A 20,713-nucleotide genomic window follows, 5' to 3' on the forward strand; every position below is an offset into this window, starting at 1 on the left:
GTTGGTGTGGTGAAAAACACACATTTTGGTGTCAAAGTGGTGCAATGGAAAAAAAAAAAAATTAGAGAAACTCCAACCTCAATGGTCCTCAGGCTGAAGTCATCGTCCCACTCTACCCTAATCTTGTTCTGCTTATACTCCATAAGCCTGCCAAATAGTACCCTCTAAACTCTCCAAAATGGCTTATAAGATGACCACATGTCTCAAGATGGTTTGCCTGGGACACTCCCAGTTAATGCCTATTGCCCCAGAATAATTATTGGCCACAATAATAACTCTGCACTTTTCACTCTTTCACTCTTTTCACTTTTCACTCTTTCAAAAGTATCCCAATTTGGACAATAAGAAATAAGGTCATCCTTTATACAAGGCTTTCAATGATCTGGCTTCTGCTTATATATCCAGGCTCATCTCTCACTTTGACCATTCTTGTCCCCTGTTCCACCCCAGTCCCACAACAAACTATTTCCAGCCTTCAAAATTTGCTATGTGCCTGAGCTTTCTCTGCCTCTAAGCATGTTGTCTTCTTTGTCTGGAATACTTCTCCCTTAAATTATTTTTGCCGTTTAACTCCTGCTTTTTTTTCCCCTGAGATTCAACTCAAACATCACTCCCTTCATATGGCTTTGTCTGAATGCTAACTAGGTCCAAGTAAAATGTACCTTATCTGTGTCCTCATCACACTCTGGGCTAATCCATCTGACTGTATCTCCTCGAGACTGCAGGACACCAACACTATCTGTTTTGTTCACTCTTAAGCATTCAAAACCTAATGCAAAGTCAATATTCCATTTAAAAATGTGATAATTAGGGGCACCTGGCTGGCTCAGTTAGCAGAGCATGTGACTCTTGATCTTGGGGTTGTGATTTCAAGCCTCATGCTGGGTGTAGAGATTACATAAAAATAAAATCTTTAAAAAATATATATGTAATAATTAGAATGGCATTCTAGGAACAAATAAGAAGTGTAAGAGCATAGAGGTGAGAAAATACAGTTCTTTGAGGGAAATACCAAATAATTCAGTAAGCTCAAGGGGTGGGAGGGGGTTGTGAAGAGAAACAGCAGCAGAATTCTAGGTAAGAGCCAGTACACAAATTCCCTTATGTCAAGGGGAAGAACCTGGAATTTATACTAAGGCTATGGGAAACAAAGAAAGAATTTTAATAAGGGGAGTGCTATGATCACATCTGCAGTTAACAAATATTGTTCTACACAGTATAAATGGAGAGTGGTACAATGAGAGGCCTGGCAACTAACTAGCTGGGAGGCAAATGCTCAAGAAAAATTGCAAAGACCTGAAATCAAGAAATGGCAGGAGGATAAAGGAGAGAAGTATTGGCTTAGTTGTTAAGCATCTGCCTTTGGCTCAAGTCATGATCCCAGGGTCCTGGGATCGAGACCCACATCGGGCTCCCTACTCAGTGGGGAGCCTGCTTCTCCGTCTTCCACCCTCCCTGCTTGTGTTCCCTCTCACACACACTCACTCTCTCTGTCAAACAAATAGATACAATCTTTAAAAAAGCAGAGAAGTATTTAAAATATTTAAGAAAGAGCACCTGGTTAGCTCAGTGCAAGAAGCATGAGACTCTTGATCTTCAGGTTTGAGTTCAAGCCAAATGTGGGGTATAGAGATTATTTAAATAAATAAATGAACTTAACAAAATACTAAGGAGACAAATCAATGGATATGGTAATGAATATAGTAAAGGATAAAAGAGTAACTGAGTAGAATGATAAGGGATAAAATTCACATCACAGAGCACTTAAGAACAGATTAGGATGCGAAGCAGATGATTAAGTCAGTCTGGGATAGATTACATTTTGAGATATTAAAGGTATATTTAGACAGATATGTCTAGTCAGTGGTTGGATCCGAAACTCAGAAAAAGAGGAGAAAACCAATTAATTAAGGGGTAGAAAGATAATGTGCCAGTGAAGGAGACAGAGGAATGGCCAGGAAGAAAATCAAGAGAACAGAGGGCCATAGAACACAGGGGAATTTCAAGGAAGGTGACATTGACAGTAGGAAAGCTTGAAAAGAAGGTAGTAAAATCCGGACAACAAGTGTCTGCTTAAATTGGTAAACATGTGGGTCTTCCATAGGGGAGAGGAGAAAGTAGTTAAAAAACAAGGAGGGGTAAATGAGGTCTTTTCACTTACATCTGCAATGTTTGGCCACTTTTAATGGGCTGCTGTGGGGCTGTGTCAGAACTCTAGACAAGAGACAGGAAAAATGAATACTAAATATCAGCTCGGCCAACTGCTATATCTGTGTGGCCTTCTTAGAGTTCTCATCTATAAAAATCAGCCTACAGCCACTGATTTCTCAGAGTTGTCTGAGACTAAATGAGATAGACTATATGACTATATCTACCTCAAAGCCTAGAAGAGACACACTCACCATAGTTAGATGTTAACACACATACAACAAGGATTCTAAATCAGTTTAGTTATTAAATCAGTTTGGTTATTATTATTATTGTACTAAATATCAGTAATAAAATCTTTTAGTTAACAGATACTTTCATATACATTCAATTGTGCTACAATGCTTGTTTTGAAAATATCAGTTTGATCTAACACAATTGATATTTTAGGGAACAATCTGAACATGATGTGAAATTTTCATCTGCTTATGTGCATTTCACTTCCTTGCAGTTTATTCACAAGAAACAATAGGTCGCTGCAAAAAACTACACCCAGCTGAATGGAGCCATGTAAGAATAAATAAAACATACACAAACATCTTAAACATCTACCAGATACCTCGGTTAACTGCATGTTATAACCTAAATCCTCCATATCTGGTGTTATAAATTTCCATCTCATTTTACATAACCAACTGTTAGGAGACCATTTTCTATGAAAATTTTTGTGTTTCTGTATGAGGCAGAGCATACTTTCTGGGCAGAGAATTGGAAAACTTGGATTAAGAATGAAAAAGAACAAACATGCCTTGGAGGCTAGAAATACTGTGAGGTTCCAGAAAGATTTACAGATTTTCTTCCCCTCAAAACCATTTCTCTGTACTCCAGGGTGTTGAAGCTACCTTCCTCTCCCTTTACCAGGGAAGATTTATTTACATTCCAACGTAAAGACCCCCTCCCTCCCACCCTATTTCCCTCTCTCTATTTCTATCAGATCTGCCAGTAGCCTATGAAAATCTCCTAATTTCAGTATTCCTCTCTTATGGTGCATTACCACTTCACATGCAGGGTAACTTCAGGCCCTCACCACAGAACTTGGTGGGGACTGTGGGTTGGGAACTTGTACTATGATGCTCTATAAATAATAAATAAACCAGAGATCTTGAGTTTCCTGCTAGAATATCTACTATTACTGTATCTCTATCTATATCATCTATACTTATATCTATATTTATTCTTGTGTCCTTAACATCCTCCTTCTGCCAATTCACAACAGTTCACAAGCTGCAACCCTTCTTTTTTTTTAATACATAATACATATAATGTATTATTAGCCCCAGGGGTACAGGTCTGTGAATCGCCAGGTTTATACACTTCACAGCACTCACCATAGCACAGACCTTCCCCAATGTCCATAACCCCACCACCCTCTCCCTTCCCCACACCTCCAGCAACCCTCAGTTTATTTTGTGAAATTAAGAGTCTCTTATGGTTTGTCTCCCTCCCAATCCCATCTCGTTTCATTTATTCTTTTCCTACCTGCCAAACAGCATGTTGCATCTCAACTTCCTCATATCAGGGAGATCATATGATAATTTTCTTTCTCTGACTGACTTATTTCGCTAAGCATAATACCCTCTAGTTCCATCCATGTCGTCGCAAATGGCAAAATTTCATTTCTTTTGATGGCTGCATAGTATTCCATCATATATATATATCACCTCTTCCTTATCCATTCACCTGTTCATGGACATCTAGGTTCTTTCATAGTTTGGCTATTGTGGACATCGCTGCTATAAACATTCGGGTGCACGTGCCCCTTCAGATCACTCCATTTGTATCTTTAGGGTAAATACCCAGTAGTGCGATTGCTGGGTCATAGGATAGCTCTATTTTCAACTTTTTGAGGAACCTCCATGCTGTTTTCCAGAGTGGTTGCACCAGCTGCTGCAACCCTTCTGACACTATCTTCAACAAGCAATTCGAGTTCTTTTCAAGGTCAACTACCATATTTATTGTAGTATTTATGTATTTCTTAGCAACTCAATGTGTAAAATCAGACCATTTTTATTAGATTCTTATCTTTTTTAAAATGTATCACAACAAAATTGTCAGTAATTTTTTTGTGTCATGACAAAAAATAATGGTGGTTTTTATGCTGCATGTTGTTTTTTAAAATTTTTTTATTTTTTATAAACATATAATATATTTTTACCCCCAGGGGTACAGGTCTGTGAATCACCAGGTTTACATACTTCACAGCACTCACCATAGCACATACCCTCCCCAATGTCCATAACCCCACCCCCTTTCTCCCAACCCCCCTCCCCCCAGCAACCCTCAGTTTGTTTTGTGAGATTAAGAGTCACTTATGGTTTGTCTCCCTCCCAATCCCATCTTGTTTCATTTATTCTTCTCCTATCCCCTTAACCCCCCATGTTGCATCACCACTTCCTCATATCAGGGAGATCATATGATAGTTGTCTTTCTACTGCACGTTGTTTTTAAGTAATACATATATTGTGTTATAACAGAACTGAATCTATAGTCTGCTAAAGTTTTTATTGGTGTGGACTAGAATAAGGATGATGATGACATGTGGAGGCTTAAGAGGAGAATTGTGAATTTATTCATAATAACCCTATCTCCAATTATTTGGGAAAACTAGGAGTTGGCTATAGTATTACTTTCACTTACCCATAAAAAACTTACTTTCACTTAGTTTTATTAAATTTACTTTCATTTACTTTTATTTCATTAACCTATACAAAAGAAATCAGTAGAATTGATTTTTGAAGTATGTTCTTCTCCAATTGTATCAGAATATAGTTACTTTCATGGCATTAAAATTTTATAAAAATCCACCAAAAAACTGCCTTACCAGTGGAAATTAAATTGTCCTCTCCATCACTGATATCCTCAGGAACTGCATGCTTCAGAAGAGAACAAGGAGATGACTTTTTATCTAAGAACTCTACAGATGATCTTCCATCATTATCAGTATACTTTTCACAACTGAAGTCATGTTTCTTTTCTGGTACTCTCCTCTCTACTATCTTTTTCCTAAGAATTTCTTCTTCATAGTTTTTTAGGTTTCTATTTGATGAATATACAATCCTAAAAGAAAAGGTAAAATATTAATGAAAATAATGGTGGTGATTCTTCAAAGCTAGTTTCCCAAGCTCTGCTTCCATATAATACAACTACATAATTTTATTTTTTTAAGATTTTATTTACTTATTTGACACAGAGAGAAAGATCACAAGTAGGCAGAGAGGGAGGCAGAGAAAGAGGGGGAAGCAGGCTCTCTGCTGAACAGAGAGCCCGATGGAGGGCTCGATCCCAGGACCCTGAGATCATGACCTGAGCCGAAGGCAGAGGATTAACCCACTGAGTCACCCAGGCACACCTCAACTACATAATTTTAAAACCATCTGTATATGAAGTAACTGGAAAAATATCTCAAATAGCAGAGCATTTTAAAAGTAGTCTATGAAATATTTTCATGTTAGAAAGGAATATATACAAGGCCATCAAACTAGATAACCTAGATAAAATGGACAATTCCTAGAAAGACACACACTACCAAACCTGACTTAAGGAGAAAGAGTATCTGAGCAGACCTATACGAACCACAGATATTGAATTAGCAGTCAAAAACTTCCCCCAAAATAAATCCAGGACCAGGAGGCTTCACTGGTGAACCTTCCAAATGCTTAAAGAAATAACACCAATCCTTCACAAACTTTTCCAAAAAACAGAAAGCAGGAACACTTCCTAACTCATTCTGAGGCCATTATTATTCTGATACAAAAGCCAATAAAGACACCAAAAGAAAAGAAAACCATGGACTAATATTCCTTATTAATATAGATGAAAAAACTCCTTAGCAAAGTAACAGAAAACTGAATCTAGCAACATGTAAAAAGAATTATAAACCATGACCAACTGGGTTTTATCTCAGGAATTCAAGGGTAGCTAAACAAACGAAAATCAATGTTATACATCACATGCTATTTATTGTCTGCATGTCTGTAGAACCTCAAAATTTGTATGTTGAAACCTAATGCCCAATGTGATATTTGGTAGGAGGTGACGCCTTTGAGAGGTACTTAGGTGAAGCCCTCACAAATGGGATTAGTGCCCTTATAAAAGAGACTCCAAAAAGATCCCTCACCTCCTTCCACCATGTGAGGACACAGTGAGAAGTCAGCATCTACAGCCCTGAACAGGGTCTTCATCAAAACCTACCATGCTGGCACTCTGGTCTTGGACTTCCACCCTCAGAACTGTGAGAAATAAATGTTGTTTATAAGCCACCCAGTCTGTAGTATTTTTTTTTTTAGAGCAGCCCAAAGACATCATAAAACCTTGTCAGTTTAGTTCTCTTAGCAGGACTAAGTCAGCATATCAACAGGAGAAAAAATACACGATCACCTCAATAGATGCAGAAGAAGAATTTAACAAAATCCAACAACCTGTCAGGAAGAAACACTCAACAAACTTGGAATAGAAGGAATGCCCTCAACCTGATAAAGAACATCTATGAAAAACCCACAGCTTACATCATATTTAATGGTACAAGATAGACAACTTTCCTTTTAAGATCAGAAAGTATGCCTGCCTATTCTCATTACTTCTATTCAACGTTTAACTGGAGGCTCTAGCCGAGGATTAGGCAAGAAACAGAAATAAAAGGCATCTGGACTGGAAAGGAATAAGCAAAGCTATCTCTATTTACAAGTAACAAACTTGTATATAGAAATCCCTGGAAATCCAACCCAAAACCTATTTGTTACACAAGTTCTACAAGGTTGCAGGATACAGGATCAATATGCAAAAATCAACTGTATTTCTAAATACTAGAAATCAGCAGTCTAAAACAAGATTAGAAAATAGTACTATTTGGGCGCCTGGGTGGCTCAGTGGGTTAAGCCGCTGCCTTCAGCTCAGGTCATGATCTCAGGGTCCTGGGATCGAGTCCCGCATCAGGCTCTCTGCTCAGCAGGGAGCCTGCTTCCTCTTCTCTCTCTCTCTCTCTCTGCCTGCCTCTCTGCCTACTTGTGATCTCTCTCTGTCAAATAAATAAATAAAATCTTTAAAAAAAAAAAAAAAGAAAATAGTACTATTTACAATAACATCAAAAAATAAAATACTTAAGAATATATTTCACAAAAAGTGTAAGACTTGGGGCACCTGGGTGGCTCAGTGGGTTAAAGCCTCTGCATTTGGCTCAAGTCGTGATCCCAGGGTCCTGGAATCGAGCCCTCCATCGGGCTCTCTGTTCAGCAGGGAGCCTGCTCCCCCGCACCCCCCACCCCTGGCCTATCTGCCTACTTGTGATCTCTGTCAATCAAATAAATAAATAATTTTTTTAAAAAAAGCTTAAGACTTGTATATTCAAAAGCTATAAAAAACAAAGCTGAAAGCAATTTTATAAAGGCAAACACATTTTAGATGGTTTAAGAGTGTTAAGATAGCAATACTCTCTGAATTGCTCTACAGATTTGATTCAATGCAGTATCTATCAAAACTCAACTACTTTGCTGCAGAAACCAAAAAGTCAGTCCTCAAATTCAAACTAAAATGCAAGGCACCCAGAGTAGTCAAAACAACCTTGACAAAGAACAAAGATGGAGGATTCACACTTCCCAAATTCTAAGCTTCCTACAAATCTACAGTCATCTGTACTATGTGGTACTGGCATGGGGATAAACATAGATTAGTGGAAGAGAACTAAGTGTCTACAACTACATATACAGGCACTGGACAACAATGTTGTGATATTGTGATTTATAACATGAAATATATATTTGGTCTTTGTCCATTGTTCCTGGCACATAGCTCCTAAAACCCTTGTAATTTCCCATGCAAGAGTTATAGAGACATTTTTGCTAGAATACTTAGCTTTGTTCCCAATTCCTGAAATAGCACCAGAGGGCTAGAAGTGGAATGGATGGCTTTTCTTATACATAACAAGCCCTTTGAACCACAGCAGAGTTTACATTAATGAGCTAGATGACATCTGGAAAGTTCCCAAGGACAGGGGCTGGTTGGCAAGAGTTTGAATTAATTATCAATGGCCAATGATTTCATCCACCAGGCCTATGTAATAAAGCCTCCATAAAAACACTAAAGGATGGGATTCAGTGAACCTCTGGTTGGGGAACACAAGGAGGAGCTGGGAGAGTGGTGTACCCAGAAAGTGCGTGGGAGCTCCACACCCCTCTCCACATACTCACCCTTTCCATCTCTTCCATCTGGCTGTTTTGTTTTTGTTTTTGTTTTTTTTAAGATTTTATTTATTTGAGGGAGAGAGAGAGAATAAGAGAGAGAGTGTGTGTGTGAGGGGTGAGGTCAGAGGGAGAAGCAGATGCCCCACTGAGCGGGGAGCCTGACATGGTACTTGATTCCAGGACTCCAGGATCATGACCTGAGTTGAAGGCAGTTGCCCAATCAACTGACCAACCAGGGCACCCTCCCCCACAATCTGGCTGTCCTTAAGTTACATCCTTGTATAGTAAATCAGCAATCTAGTAAGTAAAATCTTTTCCTGAGTTCTGTGAGATCTGTGTTCTAACAAATTAACTGAACCTGAGAAAGGAGTCATGGGAACATTCAACTCACAGCTTTTGGGCAAAAGCACAGGGAATACCCTGGACTTGCAACTGCCATCTGAAAAGGGTTTGGGGCAGTCTTATGGGACTGAACCCTTAACCTGTGGGATCTAATAATATCTCCAGGTAGTGTCAGAACTGAATTAAATGGGTAGAACACCCAGCTGGTATCTGGAGAACCTCGGAGAATTACTTGGTGTGGAGGAAAACTCCCACACATTTGGTAACCAGAAGGGACAGAAGTGAGTTATTCTATGAGTAGAGTATTAAAAGTAAACACACAGTAATGTTTTTCCTTTACAGGTGTCCAGACAATCCAACAGGAAAAGAACAGTCTCTTCAAAAGACGATGCTGAGGGGCGCCTGGGTGGCTCAGTGGGTTAAGCCACTGCCTTCGGCTCAGGTCATGATCCCAGGGTCCTGGGATCGAGTCCCGCATCGGGCTCTCTGCTCAGCAGGGAGCCTGCTTCCTCCTCTCTCTCTCTCTGCCTGCCTCTCTGCCTACTTGTAATCTCTCTCTGTCAAATAAATAAATAAAATCTTTAAAAAAAAAAAAAAAAAAAGACGATGCTGAGACAACTGGATATCCAAATACAAAAGAACAAAGCTGGAAACTAGCCTCATAATACATACAAAAATTAATTCGGTATAGGTGAAAGATCTAAATGTAAGAACTAAAAAAGTATACATGAGTATAAATCTTCATTACCTTGGATTAGGCAATGGTTTTTTAGACATAACACCAAAAGTACAAGTAACGAAAAAAAAAAAGAAAGAAAGAAGAAAGTGAAAATCATAGAAATTATAAACTTTTGTACTTTCAAAGACACTATGAAGAAAGTTAAAAGACAACTCACAGAATGGGAGAAACTGTTTGCAAATTACATACCTGATAAAGAAACTTATATCTAGAACATATAAAGAACTTTAAAATCCTTTTACATAGAACAAAATTCTTTTTTTTTAAGATTTTATTTATTTATTTGACAGAAAGAAAGCACAAGTAGGCAGAAAGGCAGACAGAGAGAGAGAGGAGGAAACAGGCACCCTGCCAAGCAGAGAGCCCGATGCGGGAATCGATCCCAGGACTCTGAAATCATGACCTGAGCCAACCAGGTGCCCACAAAATTCTTTTTTAAAAATGATTTTATTTATTTGAGAGAGAGACAGAAAGAGCATGCAGATACACAAGAGAGAACATGAGCAGGGGTCAGGGTAGAGAGAGAAGCAGACTCCCCATGGAGCAGGGAGCCCAATGCAGGGCTCAATCCCAGGACCCTGTGATCATGACCTGAGCCAAAGGCAGACTCTTAACCCACTGAGCCTCCTAAGTGCACAGAATAAAATTCATATATAGAGACTATGTACAGAATATCAAATATATAAAGAATTTAAAAATATAAACAATTTAATAATATAAAGACAAATGACCCAACTTAAAATGGGCAAAGAATGTGAATAGAGTTTACCAAAGATATATAATAGCCAATATGCACATAAAAAGATATTCAACATCAATAGCCATCAGAGAAATACAAATCAAAATCACAATGAGATATCACTTCACACCCACTATGGTGACTATAATCAAAATGACAGATAATAACAAGTGTTGTCAAGAATGTAGAGCAACTGGAATCCTCATACATGCTGGTAGGAATGTAAAATGGTACAGCCTTTTTAGAAAGAGTCTGACATTTCCTCAAAAGTTTACCACATGACTCAGAAATTTCATTTCTAGGTATATAAGACAAGGGAAAGGAAAACATATGTTCCCATAAAAATCAGTACATCAATGTTCACAGTATAATGATCCATAACTGCCAAAAAGTCAAAACAACCCAAATGTCTATCAGCTGATGAATGGATAAACAAAATATGGTATATCCATATGCACAGAAGATTTAACATAGAAGCCCTGACTACTATCTTTTAAAAGACTTAATTATAAGGTTGGCCCTTGGCTGGTATCTGGGAAAATGATTTCAGGAGTGTTCCTGACATTCTATAAATGACAAGCATGGCTCATTGTACCTAAACTATTTATACAAAGAACTATACAAATAATATGGTTTATGCTTAACACCTGCTTTCCTTCCAGGGGTCTGGAATATGGATGCACAACAGACACATGGTGCCTACATGACAAGCACCTGGTAAAAACCCTGGGCACTGAGCTTTTTATTTTTTATTTTTTCTATTTTTTTGAGTTTACAGAATAACTTTATTTATTTATTTTTCTATTTTCAGCATAACAGTATTCATTATTTTTGTACCACACCCAGTGCTCCATGTAATCCGTGCCCTCTCTAATATCCACCACCTGGTTCCCCCAACCTGAGCTCCCCTGGTTGGCAACATTTCAGAAGTGTTGTCATAACTCATTACTAGGAGAATTAAGCATGTCCTGTGTGACTCCACTGGAAAAGACTCTTGGAAGTTTGCGCCTAGTTTCCTATGGACTTCACTTCACATGCCTTTTCTCTTTATTCTTTTTTTGTAGTAAATCACAGCCCAGAATATGACTATATGCTAAGTCTTAGACTCCTAACAAATCATCAAACCTGAGGATGAGCATGATGATTCTCTATCCATCATACAATGAAATATTTGGCCACAAAAACAGGAGACAGGAATCCATCAGAATCACAGAGGAGAACATAGGCAGTTACCTCTTCGATATCAGCCACAACAACTTCTTTCAAGATAAGTCTCCAAAGGCAAAGGAAACAAAAGTGAAAATGAACCTTTGGGGCTTCATCAAGATTAAAAGCTTCTGCACAGCAAAGGAAATAGTCAACAAAACAAAGAGGTGACCCACGGAATGGGAGAAGATATCTGCAAATGACAGTACAGACAAAAGGCTGATATCCAGGATCTATAAAGAACTTCCCAAACTCAACACACACAGAACAGATAATCGTGTCAAAAAAATGGGCAGAAGATATGAACAGACACTTCTCCAATGAAGACATACAAATGGCTATCAGACACATGAAAAAATGTTCATCATCACTAGCCATCAGGGAGATTCAAATCAGAACCACATTGAGATACCACCTTACACCAGTTAGAATGGCCAAAATCAACAAGACAGTTAACAAGTGCTGGAGAGAATATGGAGACAGGGAACCCTCTTACACTGTTGGTGGGAATGCAAGTTCATGCAGCCAATTTGGAGAACAGTGTGGAGATTCCTTAAGAAATTAAAAACAGAGCTTCCCCATGACCCTGCAATTGCACTACTGGGTATTTACCCTAAAGATACAGATGTAGTTAAAAGAAGGGCCATCTGTACCCCAATGTTCATAGCAGCAATGGCCACGGTCACCAAACTGTGGAAAGAACCAAGATGCCCTTCAACGGATGAATGGATAAGGAAGATATGGTCCATATACAGTATGGAGTATTATGCCTCCATCAGAAAGGATGAATACCCAACTTTTTTATCAACATGGATGGGACTGGAAGAGATTATGCTGAGTGAAGTAAGTCAAGCAGAGAGGGTCAATTATCATATGGTTTCACTTATTTGTGGAACACAAGAAATAACACAGAGGACATGGGGAGATGGAAAAGAGAAGGGAGTTGAGGGAAATTGGAGGGGGAGATGAACCATGAGAGACTATGGACTCTGAAAAACAATCTGAGGGTTCTGAAGGGGCGGGGGGGTAGGAGGTTAGGTGAACCTGGTGGTGAGTATTATGGAGGGCATGTATTTATTGCATGGAGCACTGGGTGTGGTGCATAAACAATGAATTCTGTTACACTAAAAAGATATTTAAAAAATTAAAAATTAAAAAAAATAAAGTGAGATCAAATAACACGTGTTTTTCTCCTGCCATTTAATTGTGTGAATGCGGGAATGGATTTAAGGTTGGGGCTTTGCTGTGCATATAAGATAAATTCAGAGGGGACAAGGGAAAAGAAGCTGTATGTAAAGGAAGTGATATAATGACAGATAAAAATATTTAAACGAAGTAAGGATAGAAATAAGGACATAAGAGGATCAAAGACAATAAAACTGTGGTAAGAGTCATTGCAGGTCCTGATGAGTATCAGTAAGTTATTAGATTTGGGAGTTTTAAAAGAGTGAGGTAGAGAAATGGGAAGTACAAGTTAGAAGTTAAAATGTCGGGCGCCTGGGTGGCTCAGTGGGTTAAGCCGCTGCCTTCGGCTCAGGTCATGATCTCAGAGTCCTGGGATCAAGTCCCGCGTCGGGCTCTCTGCTCGGCGGGGAGTCTGCTTCCTCCTCTCTCTCTCTCTGCCTGCCTCTCTGACTACTTGTGATCTCTCTCTGTCAAATAAATAAATAAATAGAATCTTTAAAAAAAAGAAGTTAAAATGTCTGGAATCAAGATTATGGAGGATTGCCGTTATTGATAATGACATGATTTAGGATTTGATATGGTAGTGAGGTAGCATGGAGAACAAGATTACTGGAAGACAAGAATTAAAGGAACCAAGAGGCCACGGTATTGGAAACATGACCTACATTGCAATTTTAATTACCAAGAGTTCATTCAAGAGCAACTGAGCACATGCCTCCCATGGATACAATTAGATAACACCCACATCTGTGTAATAACCTAGGAAACAAAGTGAAGACTGGTAGAACAGACTCTCCACAGCTAGATGTACAGAAGAGGCCCATCAAAAAGGGCAGGAAGGGCAGAGATGCTGTCAGGAGCCAACGGCCCTCGGGCTTGTGGGAGAGAGGGACGCCATGGGTGTGAAGAGGATCAGACACTGGCCATGGGGTAGCCACATGGGAAAGATGATCCCCATTACATTTGGCTTTGAAAACCATATGTACTTAACAATCAGTGGGGCTTAACATCTGGAACCTTAAAAAAATCAGTAGGCAGAGCTCTGGGATAGCCAGAAGCCCCCTTCTTTAAAGAGCGAGCACAACAAACAGCCAGGAGAAATACAGCATAAAAGCAGGAGTTTGTGCATCTAAGGTATATGGGAAGGGGATTTATTTACTAATCTCAAGAGTGTGTGCTGGAGAAGCAGGGATCTTAGGGAACTTCTCCAAGAACAAACAGCTGCTCAGGACCATTTCCCTCCCCAACACTAATGCCTAGATACAAAGGCACCTGCGGGAATAAGCAGAGCATGTACAGTCTCCAGGTATACGCTAAAGCATGCTCCACACCCTTATTCTCCTGCAGAAATGCCTCTGCATCACAGCCTTGGCAGGACTTTTCCCTAGGGGCTGCAGACCCCAACCCACAACTGACTGACACAGACCTACTCACACCCATCCCTCAATCTGATGCAGACCTGCCCCATTGAATACATTCTTGGCTGAAGCCCATCCAAAGCAGTGCCACAATTCTGGCAGTGTGCAAGCCACTGACAGAAGCCATCAACACTTCAGTGTGACTCCTGCCCTAGGAGACGGGAAATTAACAACACACACCAATCCTAAATGCAGCCCTAGCAGTGGGCTGGGGACAGACATCCAGTTTCACTCCAGGCCCACCCACCAATGAAAGCTTCTCAGGAGACAACACGAGGGAAACCCCTGTGGTTCCATGGAATTGCATCTCTGGCAAATGGCTGGTCTGACTCAGTTAAGCCCAAGGAAGCCCCAGACAGGCCCACTAACAACAAAGGGACCAAATCCTGCTCACAACAAGCAAAGAGAGCCATTGCAGACAACTAGACTGAAGGTAAATGTGGTTCAGCAACAACACTAGGGTACATTCACCACATATAAAAGATATCTCTGAAGAGCCAGGCTCTGGTGAACAGGAGACACAGCACAATAGAGCACTATAAGACCTCTTCTTTATAAGACCACTACTTTCATGAGGAGAAGAGATAGCTGACTTTCCTAACACATAGAAACAGATAGAGAGAGTTAGATAAAATGAGGAGACAGGAGAATATGTACACATGAAAGAACAGGACAAAATCACAGCAGGACACCTAAACAAAATGGAGATTAATATGTCTGATAGAGAATTTACAGTAATTGTCATAAAGATACTCACTGGACTTGAGGAAAGAGTGGAGAACCTCAGTGAGACACTTAACAAAGACAGAGTAAATATGGAAAAGAACCAATCACAGAAGAACTCAGTAACTGAAATTAAAAATACACTTGAGAGAATAAATAGCAGACTAGAGGAAGCAAAAAAATGGATGAGCGACTTGGAGGCCAGAGTAATGGAAAGCAATCCAGCTAAAAAGGAGAGAGAAAAATAGTAATAAAAGAATCAAAACAGACTACAGGAACCCTGCAACACCACCAAATATAGTAACATTTGCTGTGACACCACCAAATATAATAACATTTGCATTACAGGGATACAAAAAGAAGAGACAGAAAAGGGAGCAGAAAATTTATCTGAAAAATAATGCCTGAAAACTTACTGAATCTAGGGAAGGAAACAGAAATCCAGATCGAGGAGGCAAAGACAGTACCCAATAAAATCAACCCATGGAGGTCCACACCAAGACACACAGTCATTAAAATGGTGAAAAGTGGTTATAAAGAATTTTAAAAGCAGAAATAGAAAAGAAAACAGTTACATACAAGGGAAAACCCAGTAAGGCTAGAAATTTTTCAGCAGAAACTTTGCAAACCAGAAGAAAATGGCATGATATATTCAACGTGCCGAAAGGAAAAAAATCTGCAGCCAAGAATACTCTATCCACCAAGGCTATCATTGACAAATGAAGAAGAGATCAAGAGTTCCCAGACAAACAAATGTTAAAGGAATTCATCACCACTAAACCAGCTCTATAAAAAATTTTAAAGGGAACTCCTTCAGTGGAAAGAAATGACCACAAATAGCTGTTAAAAAAAAAAATCCAGAATACAAAAGCAGTAAAATTAAGTTTATCTACTAAAATCAGTCAAGGGATTCCGAAAATAGAAGGATGTAAAATATGACACCATATACCTAAAATGTGGCAGGGCTAGGGGGAGGGGAGTTAAGAATGTGTTCAAACTTAAGGAACCATCAATGTAATATAGACTGCTATATGTGTAAGATAACATACATAAACCTAATGATAATCACAAACTAAAACCAGTAATAGATATCAAAAAATAAAGAGAAAGGAATTCAAGTATATCGCTAAAGAAAGCCAGCAAACTGTAAGAGAAGAGAGTAAGAAAGGAAGAGAAGAACTATAAAAACAACCATTAGAAGTAGCAAAATGGCAGTAACCTTTCAATAGTTACATAGAATGAAAATGCATTAAATGCTCCAATCAGAAGACACAGGGTGACAGAATAGATAAAAAAGCAGGAACCATCTATATGCTGCCTACAAGAGACTCATTTCACACTAAAGACACATGCAGATTGAAATTAAGGGAAAAACAATCATCATGCAAATGGTAGTGAAAAGAAAGCCACAGGAGCAATACTTATATTGGACAAAATAGACTTCAAAACAAAGAGACAGAGAAGGACACTATGTAATCATAAAGGGAACAATCCAACAAGCAGATATAAAATAATTGTACATATTTATGCACCCAAAATGGGAGCACCCAAATATATAACACAGTTAATAATAAACATAAAGGAAGTAACCAATAGTAATACGATAATAACAAAGAACTTCAATACTCCACTTAACATCAATGGGCAGATGATCCAAACAGAATCCACAAAGAAACATTGAACCAGATGGATCTAACAGATATAATCAGAACATTCCATCCTAAAACTGGAGAATCCAAATTTTCTTCAAAGATTTTTTTTTTTTTAACAGAGATCACAAGTAGGCAGAGAGAGAGAGGAGGAAGCAGGCTCCCCACCAAGCAGAGAGCCCGACGTGGGGCCCAATCTCAGGACCTTGATCCTAGGGCCTGAGCTGAAGGCAGAGGCTTTAACCCACTGAGGCACCCCTACAAATTCTCTTCAAATGCAAACACAGCACTCTCCAGTACAGATCACATGTTAGGCCACATAACAAAACTCAACAAACTTAAAAAGATCAAAGCCATGCCATAAATCTTTTCTAATCACAATGCTATGAAACTAGCAATCAACCATAAGAAAAAAATCTGAAAAGAACACACATACATGGAGGTTAAATAACATGTTACAAAACAATGAATGGGTTAACCCAGAAATCAAAGAGGGAAAACAAATACATGGAGACAAAGAAAATGAAAACAACAATGGTTCAAAATCTTTGGGATGTAGCAAAAAAGCCCTAAGGGTCAACACTGCAGCAATTTAGGCCTACCTCAAAAACAGTAAAAATCTCAAATAAACAACTTAATGTAACACCAAAGGAAGCTAGAAAAACAAAACAAAACAAAGCCAGAAGGAAAGAAATAAAGATTAGAGCAGAAATAAGTGAAATAGAAACCAAAAAACAATAGAATATATCAATGAAACCAGGAGATGATACTTTGAAAAGGTCAACAAAATTGATAAACTTTAATCTAAACTCATAAAAAAGGAGAGAGCGCGAGAACACAAATAAACATAAAAAAAGAAAGAGGAGAAATAATAACACCACAGAAACACAAAGGATTATAAGAGAATATTATGAAAAATCATATGCCAATAAACCAGACAACCTAGAAGACATATATAAATTCCTAGAAATATATAACCACCCAAAACTGAATCAGGAGAAATAGAAAATTTGAACAGGCCAATCACCAGCAATGAAATTAAATCAGTAATTTAAAAAAAAAAAAAAACTCCCAACAAACAAAAGTCTAAGACCAGACAGCTTCACAGGTGAATTCCAACAACCATTTAAAGAAGAGTTAATATCTATTCTTCTCCAGCACCTAGGTGGCTCAGTCCATTAAGTGTCTGCCTTTGGCTCAGATCCTGATCTCAGTGTCCTGGGATCAAGCCCAGCATCGAGCTCCCTCAGCAGGGAGTCTGCTTCTCCCTTTCCTACTTGCACTGCTTGTGCTTGCTTTCTCTCTCTCTCTGTCAAATAAATAAAATCCCCCCCCCCCAAAAAAAAACACTATTCTTCTCAAAAAATAAAAAAGGAAAGACAGCTTCCGAATTATTCCATAAGCCCAGCATTACCCTTATAGTAATACCAGATAAAGATACCTAAAAAAAAAAGAAAAGAAAACTACATGTCAATACGTCTGATGAATATAGATGCAAAAATCCTTAACAAAGTATTAGCAAATCAAATCCAACAATCCATTAAAAAAAATCACTCACCATGACCAAGTAGGATTTATTTCCAGGATTCAATATCCACAACACAATCAATGTGATACACCACATCAACAAGAGAAATAATAAAAACCATATGATCATCCCTAAAGATACAGAAAAAGTGCTTGACAAAGTACAATATCCACTCACGAAAAAAAAAATCCTCAATAATGTAGATTTAGAGGGAACATACCTCAACAAAATAAAGGCCATATACGAAAAACCCATCATCCTCAGTGGGAAAAAACTGAGAGCCTTTCCACTAAGATCAGAAACAAGACAAGGATGTCTACCCTTACCACTTTTATTCAACACAGTATTAGAAGTCTTAGCCACAGTAATCATAGAGAAAGAAGAAATAAAAGTCTTCCAAATTGGTAAAGAAGTAAAACTTTCACTATTGGCAGATGACATGATACTATATACAGAAAATTCTAAACACTCCATCAAAAAACTACTAGAACCGATAAATCAATTCACTAAAGTTGCAGGATTCAAAATCAACGTAAAAAAATCCATTGCATTTCTATACACTAATAAAGAAGCAACACAAAGAGAAATTAGAAAACAATCCCATTTACAATCACATCAAAAATAATAAGATACTTAGGAATAAAACTAAACAAGGAGGTGAAAGACCTGTACTCTGAGAACTATAGAACATTGATGAGAGAAACTGAAGATGACACAATGAAATGGAAATATATTCCATGCTCATGGATTGGAAGAACAACTATTGTTAAAATGTCTATACTGCTAGGGGCTCCTGGGTTCGCTCAGTCAGTTAAGCAATCAACTCTTCATTTTAGCTCAGGTCATGATCCCAGGGTTGGGAGATCGAGCTCAGAATCGGGGTCCACACTCAGCGCAGAGTCTGCTTGGTATTCTTTCCCTCTTCCTCCCCCTCTCTCTTTGCCCCTCCCCCTGCTCATGCCCTCTCTAAAATAAATAAATAAATAATCTTTTAAAAAAATGTCTATAATACCCAAAACAATCTACGTAATGCAATCCCTATCAAAATACCAATAGCATTTTTCACAGAACTAGAACAAACAACCTTAAAATTTGCATGGAACCACAAAAGACCCTGAATAGCCAAAACAATCTTGAAAAAGAAACAAAGCTGGAGATACCACAATCCCAGATTTCAAGATATACTACAAAACTACAGTAATCAAAACAGTATGGTACTGGCATAAAAATATAGGTATAGATTAGAAACAGGATAGAGAACCCAGAAATAAACCCACGATTATATGGTAAACCAATCTCCGATAAAGGAGGCAAGAATATCCAATGGGGAAAATTCTTTTCAACAAATGGTGTTGGGAAAATTACAAGCAAAATAATGAAACTCAACCACCTTCTCACACTATGCATATAAATAAACTCAACATGAGTTAAGGACTTAAATGAGAGACCTGAAACCATTAAAATCCTTGAAAAGAGAGTACAGGCAGTAAGACCTCTGACATCAACCATACCAACATTTTTCTAGATATGTCTCCTGAAGCAAGGGAAATAAAAGCAATAATAAACTACTGGAACTATATCAAAATAAAAAGCTTCTGCACAGTCAAGGAAGCAGTCAGTGAAACTAAGACAACCCAGTGAATGGAAGAAGATATTTATAAATGACATAACCAATAAAGGGTCAGTATCCAAAATATATAAAGAACTTATATAACTCCACACCAAAAAACCCCCAAATAATCTCATTTAAAAATAGGCAGAAGACCTGAGTAGGAATTTTTCCAAACAATACAGACAGATGGCAACAGAAACATAAAAAGATGTTCAAACGCACTCATTATCAGAGAAATGCAAATCAAACCCACGATGAGGTATCACCCCACACCTCTCAGAATGGCTAGAAGATAAGAAACAAGCACTGGCAAGGATGTGGAGAAAGTGGAACTCTCACACACTATTGGTAGGAATGCAAACTGGTGCAGTCACTGTAGACAACAGCATGGAGGTTCCTCAAAAAGTTAAAAATAGAATTACTATATGACCCAGTAATTCCACTACTGGGTATTTATCCAAAGAATACAAAAACACTTATTGGAAAAAAAATTATTATATGTACCCCTATGTTGACTGCAGCATTATTTACAATAACCAAGTTATGGGGGTGCCTGGGTGGCTCAGTTGAGCAGTCGCCTTCAGCTCAGGTCATGATCCCAGGGTCCTGGGATCAAGCCCCATATTAGGCTACCTGCTCAGCGGAGAGCCTGCTTCTTCCTCTCCCTCTCCCTCTGCCTGCTGCTCTGCCTACTTGTACTCTCTATCTCTGAGTCAAATAAATAAAACCTTTAACAATAACCACCATATGGAAGCAACCCAAGTGTCCATCAAGAGATGAATGGATAAAGAAGGTGTAGTATATATACATAATAAAATATTACTGAGTCATAAAAAAGAATGAAATCTTGCCAGTTGCAACAACATGAGTGGATCAAGAGGATATAATGTTAAGGGAAGTAAGTCAGAGAAAGACAAATACCATATGATTTCACTCATTTGTGGGATTTAAGAAACAAAACAAATGAACAAAGAAGAAAAGAGAAACTAAAAAGCAGGCTCTTAACTATAAAGAACAAACAGATGGCTACCAGAGGGGAGGTGGAGGGGGGATGGGTGAAACAGATGAAGGGGATTAAGAGTACACTTATCATGATGACCACTGTGTATTGTACACCTGAAACTAATACAATACTGTATATTAACTATACTAGAATTAAAATTAAAAATCAATTAACATATTTTTTAA

The 20,713-nt window shown here is 38.4% G+C and overlaps 1 protein-coding gene across 1 annotated transcript in view; it reads right to left on the reverse strand.

Annotated features, from left to right (window-relative positions):
- The window catches only part of BTBD8 (BTB domain containing 8), a 104,353-nt gene that overhangs the window by 73,125 nt on the left and 10,515 nt on the right, over positions 1 to 20,713 (reverse strand). The window contains exon 3 of the mRNA XM_032302106.1: positions 5,030 to 5,265. Within this exon, the coding sequence (XP_032157997.1) occupies positions 5,030 to 5,265 (236 nt within the window). The remainder of the gene's footprint in view (positions 1 to 5,029; positions 5,266 to 20,713) is intronic.

Source organism: Mustela erminea, chromosome 10 (assembly GCF_009829155.1).
Source record: "Mustela erminea isolate mMusErm1 chromosome 10, mMusErm1.Pri, whole genome shotgun sequence".
In the NCBI taxonomy this organism is placed as follows: Eukaryota; Metazoa; Chordata; class Mammalia; order Carnivora; family Mustelidae; genus Mustela; species Mustela erminea.